General features: G+C 32.1%; 1 protein-coding gene across 2 annotated transcripts in view; it reads left to right on the top strand.

Moving 5' to 3' along the window:
- The first annotated feature begins 7,720 nt into the window (after positions 1 to 7,720).
- LOC134284729 (uncharacterized) overlaps positions 7,721 to 10,525 on the top strand; it is a 45,813-nt gene continuing 43,008 nt past the window's right edge. The window contains exon 1 of one of the 2 annotated variants that reach the window (XM_062843914.1): positions 7,721 to 9,520. In XM_062843914.1, the coding sequence (XP_062699898.1) occupies positions 9,439 to 9,520 (82 nt within the window). In that variant the 5' untranslated portion in view covers positions 7,721 to 9,438. The remainder of the gene's footprint in view (positions 9,521 to 10,525) is intronic. The other variant, XM_062843913.1, reaches the window with a different exon arrangement.

Raw genomic sequence — 10,525 nt, 5'->3', positions numbered from 1 at the left:
AGGCCATACCGTCGTGCGGGGCTTTTTTGTACACTTTATCATGGTTTTTCAACTTTATGACATTATAACTCCCAGAGTAGTTAATGAATTCCCACAATTTTAACACACAATAATCGTGAGTATGTATGTAAGATGTATGCAAAGTTTTAGCTAAATCCATCAATACCAATCGAACACATCTTATATAGAACTGGATGGGGGCTACTTTGGACATTTTTAACTATAACAAAACTGCATTTAAAATTACAGGGTTATTTAGAAAACTACATTGTATCAATACTGTAGCATCAGATGGTTCCGTGCTATCTTTGGTATTATGAGCAGCGTGATATTGTTATATAGACAGCCTTAAAAAAGGGACCATCAATCCGTTATTTAGACGAAAAGGTCATTTATAATGCATAAAGATTCATATATTTGATTTTATATGCTACGTTGATAAATTTTGAATGAATTGATCAACCCTTTGAAATTTATGAACTGTAGAAACAATGTATACAGAGCAAATGTTCTGATACGTTATGTGTTTTTTTTTTTTTGGTTTATTCAATGTTTTTTCGCGTCCTGACAAGCAATAAAGGGTTTGTTTGAAAAATCAATTTCAATCAAATGAAGGGGAAAATATTGCTTCATAATAGTCCTGAAGACATCAAACGGATTTGAACTTTATTTTGAATTCAAAAAATCCTTATTCAAAAGTGTTCAAACCCGTATTTCAAAAGTAGCCCCGCACGACGGTACATAATTTCGCAATGAGCTTACTTGAACAATCACTAAATACAATAGAGGAAGCTCTTCCACTCTTATCAAACCATAAAGCTGTTTTATTATACGATGAGAAATGGGAGCGCAAACAAAAATGTATGTATCAGGAAGGATTTTTTTCTTTTGAGGGCGCAACAATATCGAACAAATCAAAGGGAGATATTCTTAAACCTCAAAAAGTGGAACAAAAACATCAGATTCCTTATTCCATTCATTTATTTATTTATTTATTTATTTATTTATTTATTTATTTATTTATTTATTAATTTATTTATTTATTTATTTATTTATTTATTTATTTATTTATTTATTTATTTATTTATTTATTTATTTATTTATTTATTTATTTATTTATTTATTTATTTATTACCCTTCTTACACCCATAAGAAGGGTATAAATACCGCTTGGAAAACCGACTTTCGATCCGAGGCCCGCAGGGCCGAGTCACATATACCAATCAACTCAGCTCGACGAATTGAGCAAATGTCTGTATGTGCGTGTGTGTGTATGTGTGTGTGTATGTGTGTGTGTATGTGTGTGTGTATGTATGTTACAAAAAAATGTCACTCACGGTTCTCAGCCGTCTGTTGACCGATTTGAGTTCTCTTGGAAGCAAATGAAAGCTACTACATCCTAGTAGAACGCTATTGAATTTTATTTTGATTGGACGTTCGGTTACCGAGATATCTTTCAAAGAGTGCTAGGGAGTAGTACAACTTAATTATTTTAGATATTTTTGACAAAGTGTATCACCATAAATTTCTCAGCCGTCTATCAACCGATTTGGGTTCTTAAGGCCCCAAACGAAAGCTACTACATCCTAGTAGAACGCTATTGAATTTTTTTTTGATTGGACGTTCGGTTACCGCGATATCTTTCAAAGAGGGCTAGGGAGTAGTACAACTTAATTATTTTAGATATTTTTGACAAAGTGTATCACCATAAATTTCTCAGCCGTCTATCAACCGAATCGGGTTCTTAAGGCTCGAAACGAAAGCTACTGCACCCTAGAAGAACGCTTTTGAGTTTCATTCCGATTGGACATTTTGTAACCGAGATATCTTTCGGGGAGTACTTTGGAGTAATACAACTTAACTTTTTCAGAGGTCTTTGACAAAATGCTTCATAATAAATGAATCAGCCGTGTGTCAATCGATTTGAGTTTCTCAGCATCAAATGAAAGCTACAGCATCTAAGTAGTATGCTATTAAATTTTATGCCGTTTGGACATTTTGTTTCCGAGATATCTTTCCACGAGTACTAAGGAGTAATGAAATTTACGCTTTTGAGAGATTTTTGATAAAATGTATCATAATACATTTCTCAGCCGTTTGTCAACAGATTTTTTATGATCATATTTGGTTTCTCAAGTTAGTTCTACATGAAAATGCAAGTGCATCAAATACATAAAAGCTAATATCTCTTTGTAATAGTTGAGCTTAATAAACAGTAGCAAAAATATCACGGAATGTATGTAGGAAAAGCCTTTTTTTATGATCAAATTTGGTTTCTCAAGGAGCTCTGCATGAAAATGCAATTGCATCAAATACATAAAAGCTACTATCTCTTTGTAATATTTGAGCTTAATAAACAGTAGCAAAAATATCACGGAATGTATGTAGGAAAAGCCTTTTTTTTTATGATCAAATTTGGTTTCTCAAGGAGCTCTGCATGAAAATGCAATTGCATCAAATACATAAAAGCTACTATCTCTTTGTAATATTTGAGCTTAATAAACAGTAGCAAAAATATCACGGAATGTATGTAGGAAAAGCCTTTTTTTTATGATCAAATTTGGTTTCTCAAGGAGCTCTGCATGAAAATGCAATTGCATCAAATACATAAAAGCTACTATCTCTTTGTAATATTTGAGCTTAATAAACAGTAGCAAAAATATCATGGAATGTATGTAAGAAAAGCCTTTTTTATTTATGATCAAATTTGGTTTCTTAAGTTAGCTCTACATGAAAATGCAAGTGCATCAAATACATAAAAGCTAATATCTCTTTGTAATAGTTGAGCTTAATAAACAGTAGCAAAAATATCACGGAATGTATGTAGGAAAAGCCTTTTTTTATGATCAAATTTGGTTTCTCAAGGAGCTCTGCATGAAAATGCAATTGCATCAAATACATAAAAGCTACTATCTCTTTGTAATATTTGAGCTTAATAAACAGTAGCAAAAATATCACGGAATGTATGTAGGAAAAGCCTTTTTTATGACCAAATCTGGTTTCTCAAGTTAGTTCTACATGAAAATGCAAGTGCATCAAATACATAAAAGCTAGTATCTCTTTGTAATATTTGAGCTTAATAAACAGTAGCAAAAATATCACGGAATGTATGTAGGAAAAGCCTTTTTTATGACCAAATCTGGTTTCCCAAGTTAGTTCTACATGAAAATGCAAGTGCATCAAATACATAAAAGCTACTATCTCTTTGTAATATTTGAGCTTAATAAACAGTAGCAAAAATATCACGGAATGTATGTAGAAAAAGCCTTTTTTACCCTTCTTACACCCATAAGAAGGGTATAAATACCGCTTGGAAAACCGACTTTCGATCCGAGGCCCGCAGGGCCGAGTCACATATACCAATCAACTCAGCTCGACGAATTGAGCAAATGTCTGTATGTGCGTGTGTGTGTATGTGTGTGTGTATGTGTGTGTGTATGTGTGTGTGTATGTATGTTACAAAAAAATGTCACTCACGGTTCTCAGCCGTCTGTTGACCGATTTGAGTTCTCTTGGAAGCAAATGAAAGCTACTACATCCTAGTAGAACGCTATTGAATTTTATTTTGATTGGACGTTCGGTTACCGAGATATCTTTCAAAGAGTGCTAGGGAGTAGTACAACTTAATTATTTTAGATATTTTTGACAAAGTGTATCACCATAAATTTCTCAGCCGTCTATCAACCGATTTGGGTTCTTAAGGCCCCAAACGAAAGCTACTACATCCTAGTAGAACGCTATTGAATTTTTTTTTGATTGGACGTTCGGTTACCGCGATATCTTTCAAAGAGGGCTAGGGAGTAGTACAACTTAATTATTTTAGATATTTTTGACAAAGTGTATCACCATAAATTTCTCAGCCGTCTATCAACCGAATCGGGTTCTTAAGGCTCGAAACGAAAGCTACTGCACCCTAGAAGAACGCTTTTGAGTTTCATTCCGATTGGACATTTTGTAACCGAGATATCTTTCGGGGAGTACTTTGGAGTAATACAACTTAACTTTTTCAGAGGTCTTTGACAAAATGCTTCATAATAAATGAATCAGCCGTGTGTCAATCGATTTGAGTTTCTCAGCATCAAATGAAAGCTACAGCATCTAAGTAGTATGCTATTAAATTTTATGCCGTTTGGACATTTTGTTTCCGAGATATCTTTCCACGAGTACTAAGGAGTAATGAAATTTACGCTTTTGAGAGATTTTTGATAAAATGTATCATAATACATTTCTCAGCCGTTTGTCAACAGATTTTTTATGATCATATTTGGTTTCTCAAGTTAGTTCTACATGAAAATGCAAGTGCATCAAATACATAAAAGCTAATATCTCTTTGTAATAGTTGAGCTTAATAAACAGTAGCAAAAATATCACGGAATGTATGTAGGAAAAGCCTTTTTTTATGATCAAATTTGGTTTCTCAAGGAGCTCTGCATGAAAATGCAATTGCATCAAATACATAAAAGCTACTATCTCTTTGTAATATTTGAGCTTAATAAACAGTAGCAAAAATATCACGGAATGTATGTAGGAAAAGCCTTTTTTTTTATGATCAAATTTGGTTTCTCAAGGAGCTCTGCATGAAAATGCAATTGCATCAAATACATAAAAGCTACTATCTCTTTGTAATATTTGAGCTTAATAAACAGTAGCAAAAATATCACGGAATGTATGTAGGAAAAGCCTTTTTTTTATGATCAAATTTGGTTTCTCAAGGAGCTCTGCATGAAAATGCAATTGCATCAAATACATAAAAGCTACTATCTCTTTGTAATATTTGAGCTTAATAAACAGTAGCAAAAATATCATGGAATGTATGTAAGAAAAGCCTTTTTTATTTATGATCAAATTTGGTTTCTTAAGTTAGCTCTACATGAAAATGCAAGTGCATCAAATACATAAAAGCTAATATCTCTTTGTAATAGTTGAGCTTAATAAACAGTAGCAAAAATATCACGGAATGTATGTAGGAAAAGCCTTTTTTTATGATCAAATTTGGTTTCTCAAGGAGCTCTGCATGAAAATGCAATTGCATCAAATACATAAAAGCTACTATCTCTTTGTAATATTTGAGCTTAATAAACAGTAGCAAAAATATCACGGAATGTATGTAGGAAAAGCCTTTTTTATGACCAAATCTGGTTTCTCAAGTTAGTTCTACATGAAAATGCAAGTGCATCAAATACATAAAAGCTAGTATCTCTTTGTAATATTTGAGCTTAATAAACAGTAGCAAAAATATCACGGAATGTATGTAGGAAAAGCCTTTTTTATGACCAAATCTGGTTTCCCAAGTTAGTTCTACATGAAAATGCAAGTGCATCAAATACATAAAAGCTACTATCTCTTTGTAATATTTGAGCTTAATAAACAGTAGCAAAAATATCACGGAATGTATGTAGAAAAAGCCTTTTTTTATGATCAAATTTGGTTTCTCAAGGAGCTCTGCATGAAAATGCAATTGCATCAAATACATAAAAGCTACTATCTCTTTGTAATATTTGAGCTTAATAAACAGTAGCAAAAATATCACGGAATGTATGTAGGAAAAGCCTTTTTTTTATGATCAAATTTGGTTTCTCAAGGAGCTCTGCATGAAAATGCAATTGCATCAAATACATAAAAGCTACTATCTCTTTGTAATATTTGAGCTTAATAAACAGTAGCAAAAATATCACGGAATGTATGTAGAAAAAGCCTTTTTTTATGATCAAATTTGGTTTCTCAAGGAGCTCTGCATGAAAATGCAATTGCATCAAATACATAAAAGCTACTATCTCTTTGTAATATTTGAGCTTAATAAACAGTAGCAAAAATATCATGGAATGTATGTAGGAAAAGCCTTTTTTTTATGACCAAATCTGGTTTCCCAAGTTAGCTCTACATGAAAATGCAACTGCATCAAATACATAAAAGCTAATATCTCTTTGTAATAGTTGAGCTTAATAAACAGTAGCAAAAATATCATGGAATGTATGTAAGAAAAGCCTTTTTTTTATGATCAAATTTGGTTTCTCAAGGAGCTCTGCATGAAAATGCAATTGTATCAAATACATAGAAGCTACTATCTCTTTGTAATATTTGAGCTTAATAAACAGTAGCAAAAATATCACGGAATGTATGTAGGAAAAGCCTTTTTTATGACCAAATCTGGTTTCCCAAGTTAGCTCTACATGAAAATGCAACTGCATCAAATACATAAAAGCTATTATCTCTTTGTAATGTTTTAGCTTAATAAACAGTAGCAAAAATACCATGGAAGGTATGTAGGAAAAACCTTCAATGCAAAAGGCTACTATCTCTTTGTAATATTTGAGCTTAATAACGCAATTGGCAATAATCAGGTACAAAATATCATGGAATGTATGTAAGAAAAGCTCGTTAAATTTATTAATAAATAGTAATTATGTATGAAAATAAAGCTTTTTTCAATTTCTTAATAATATTTGATTTATTCTGTTCGCTTTCTTATGAAAATGCAAATGATTTAAATGAAACAAAGCTACCATCCTTTTGTTTTGAAAATGCATTGCAATTGGTGGTTCATTATTCCAGACTGTAGTAATATACATAGGTTCTTTGATTGTGGAAAAAGTCTTTTTTTATTATCTTCTTTTAAAGGCATTTGATTTTTTCTTTGGTTTAATGCAAATGATTAAATTATTGAAAAGCTAAAATCTTTACTTGATCAAATAATCGAAAAATCCATCCCGTATTCTAAAAATTAATTGTTTATTTTTTTTCTCAATCTATTTTATTTCTCACGTGATCAAACTCAAATGCAAATTATTTAAATACGTTGAAGCTTAAATTTAATCTGTTTATGGAAAGATAGAGTACTCCATTGCAATTAGTCGTTATGCTGGTTAATTCTGGTGAAAACAGAACGGGCTTTAGCCATAAAAAATGTTTAGGCAGATTTATATTTTAGATCAAAAAGTCAGGTAAAAACTATCAATACCAATTAGTTTTGCATTAAATCTTACTGTTACGAACTGTATGTTTTTATTTATCAAATATTCGTTGTGAGTCATCATGTCTTTGATTCTGCGGTGCTGCTCTGGATCCAATGCTAGTCGTCCTCCTCGGCGCAAACAATTGATGGCTTGAAGGTTCACATCGATGTTATCAATTGCGCTCACAAAGTCAAAAATCACCTGTTCTCGTGCAATACTTGTTTCGCTTCCCGCATATCCAGAAATCCAGAACCTTAAATAAATAAATGGAACATTATAGTCATTTTTTACATGTGATATTATCAATACAATGATTCCCTCATCTTGACGGGCTTGGGACCGGCAACACTACTATCATACTGAGCTGCATTGCATTGCATTAGTTGCATCAAGCATGTTTGTTGCAAACAGTATTCATTACTATGCATTGATCGATATACTTTCAAATCTTATCACAACACGCTTAAAAAGCTACGTGATTAAAACCAATACATTTAATATTACAAGTTTTAGTCAACTATCCAGTAATTTTGCATTTGATTGTTTTTAATTGTGTACAAATTTTAAATGACATTTGAATGATTAATGCAAAAACAAGAATTAGAATAGAAGCTAGTATTTGTAAAATATTTTTCAAATACTTTTTTTTGTGAGAGGAAATAATACTTAAAACTCACATCTAAAACTTTAGTTTTATTTTATTCTGGACTTGTAGGAGTATTGAATACTGTTTACAGTGTTTTTCGATTCTATGCACTTAAGTAATACCTTGAATGAAAAAAAGTTCATTCTTTTATGCCAAAAATAGGATTTTTACTATTTAAGTGCATAAAATCGCATAAAACACAGAGTGTTGGCAGATTTAAACCATTGTATTATGTCTCATTCTACTATCATGCATATAAAGTTATACTTAACGTTTTCGTTTTAATGAGAAGTTATAATAACAATGATTTTTGCTTACATTCGTCACTCGTTTAGGATCTATCTGTTATAACTGAATATTGTAACATGAATGTTGGCAACCTCTTCATGCTGAGGTTTTTTTTTGTTTTTTGATCATATTGTCATGCATTCAATGGTACCGGACATACTTTAAGGTTGCTCAAGGTTGATTGTTTGGAAAATCAACTAAAAAATCAAAATAAAATAAGGGTTGGTTTTCTTTATATTGTTTTAATTCAATAAACTAGGTCAGAAGTAGTTAGTAGTCTAAATATTGATTTATAGTTGATTACATCCGTTTGTCTTATGCTTCATATCTTAGTTGTCTTTACATGCAAATTTGACAATTTCTTGGAAAGCTTCAACCGTACCAGAGCCTCATAGTTTATTTCACCTATTTTAAACCTTCCGCGTCCACCAAGGATGTGCTAAATTTAGCACTGCATTTATGTTTAAAATGATCAATTTACTCATGCCCAACTCCGTTACATTCATCATTGAACAGAATTACTATTTTCAACATAACAATGATACTATATCTTCAGTTAATAGAACAAAAAGCAAAAACAATGACTGAACCACGCTTTTTCTGTTCTCTTTAGGAGAAATTATATTACGGGAAAACTTAATTATAGCAGTCAGAAATTATGTATATGGATGCATAATAGAAGGAAAAAGGGATGTGTACGAAAACATAGGCACCCGTTCTACGCATAAATATTAAGGTTCTATACGTAGCACAACAGATTATTCTTTATCAATTAATGAAAATTGAGAAAGACTGTGGCTTTTTTAATGCATAGTACACGCTCAATACAAAGTTGAGAAAACAAAAATGTATGAACGAGTCTATACTAAATGGGGGGTGGGGTGGAAGAGTATAGAGTATGGTGGAAATTTTAGTTGCATTGAATGACAGGGAATATGCTAAAATGTAAAACACATTTCAGTGATTGTTATTGTTTATAAATTTATTAACAGAAATATAGTGAATCGTTACGAAGTTCTCATGATCCAAGTGACATTGTAGCTATTCGGGTTTGACCAGACAATGTATACGGTTACAAACGTTGTTTGTTATTCTCCCATTAGAGTGCTTATGTTATATACTTCAATTTCGGGGAACTCGTAAACTGAATTAGGATCTTCTGGAAGTAAAACATTATAGTGTGCATCATTTCTTCCTGGATTTGATAAATGTAAGACTATTGGAAAAGTAGTACTATCAAAGCTTGGAGGTTGAATTTTAAAGAATTGTTTTCTTTTATTTTGATGTTGCACAATGATAAAACACCTTTCTAATGTCATACTGAGAGCAAATAATGTATCCATATTACCATATTCTCCTGGTGTGCAGCATATCTTTAATAGATCAGAAACTGTCTCTGATTCTAGCCAATGTCTATTTTCTAGGGTTTGAAAAAGTTGTACTTTTTCTGTCACTGTTAAAAATGCTATAGCTCTTAAATCCATTGAAAAAGTTTCATTTCCTGTTAGAGCATAAGAAACGGCATTGAATTGACAGTTACCAAATCCGGTTATGACGATCTCTTTAAACCCTTTCAAATACTGGCCCGAAGACGTACACCGAGCATCTCGATTACTATTAAACCAAATAGATGGTAAGTTTTTCAGATAATTGGTAATGTAATTTATACTAGGTTTAAACATCGTGATTTTTTCATTCATAAATAATGTTGTTAGCTCTTCATGACGGTTGAACTCATGGAAAGAATTTCGTAGATTTGTTATGATTTCACTACTGGTGCAATCATAGGTATTTGATTGCTCATCTACGGTGTTCAACCATTTGGCATCGTTTGCTTCAAAATCAGATATATTTTCCTTTGGATGAATTTCACTGCATATAACTGAATAGCTATCAACATTACTGTCATTTTCACATATGCTATTTCCACCAGAAGACAGTTCCACATAGTCGTCAATAATAGAATTTGTATGTATGCTTTTAATGCTAACAGGTTTTTTGGAAAGACCTACTAAGATATTTGGTAGTTCATTGTCCATGCTTTCTGCTTGATTATGAATGGACGCTGTATCACAATCTGTTATAACGACTGGTGCAATATTGTGTTTATTCAATATGAAGAAAATTGGTTTATGGTCCGAAAAATAACTTTCATATAGTCCAGTTTGAATATCCACAATATTTGAAAAAATGACATCTAATCTTGAGCCAAGTTTGGTCGTCGCCGCACAGGACTGCAAACAATCATTGAGATGCATGCTATGCATCAATGAACAAAACCGTTGTACTTGACAGCATTGGGAATCATTCAAATTAAAATTTAAATCTCCGAGTACTACAGTAGGACGTGTTGCTTCACTGCTGAATTCCGAAAAGGCTCTTCTGAAATCCTCAAATTTAGTTTTAGGGGATTTGTATCCGGTGAGAATGTACGTGTTATTAACCAAAAAGCTTACCAAATCAATGTGGCTCTGATAGTTACCAATGCGATCAGCTATAAAAACTTGACAAGAATGCTCAACGTCAACTTTTAAGCCATTTTTGGAGAAGCAAATAACACCTTTGGCAATGTTTTTAGTGACGTAGTTGGGGTACGCTTTTTTGTCCGAGCGGTAAAATATTTCAAAGCCGGGAATCA

This window comes from Aedes albopictus, unplaced genomic scaffold, assembly GCF_035046485.1.
Source record: "Aedes albopictus strain Foshan unplaced genomic scaffold, AalbF5 HiC_scaffold_64, whole genome shotgun sequence".
Taxonomy (NCBI): Eukaryota; Metazoa; Arthropoda; class Insecta; order Diptera; family Culicidae; genus Aedes; species Aedes albopictus.
This window is presented reverse-complemented; position numbering and strand designations above follow the sequence as displayed.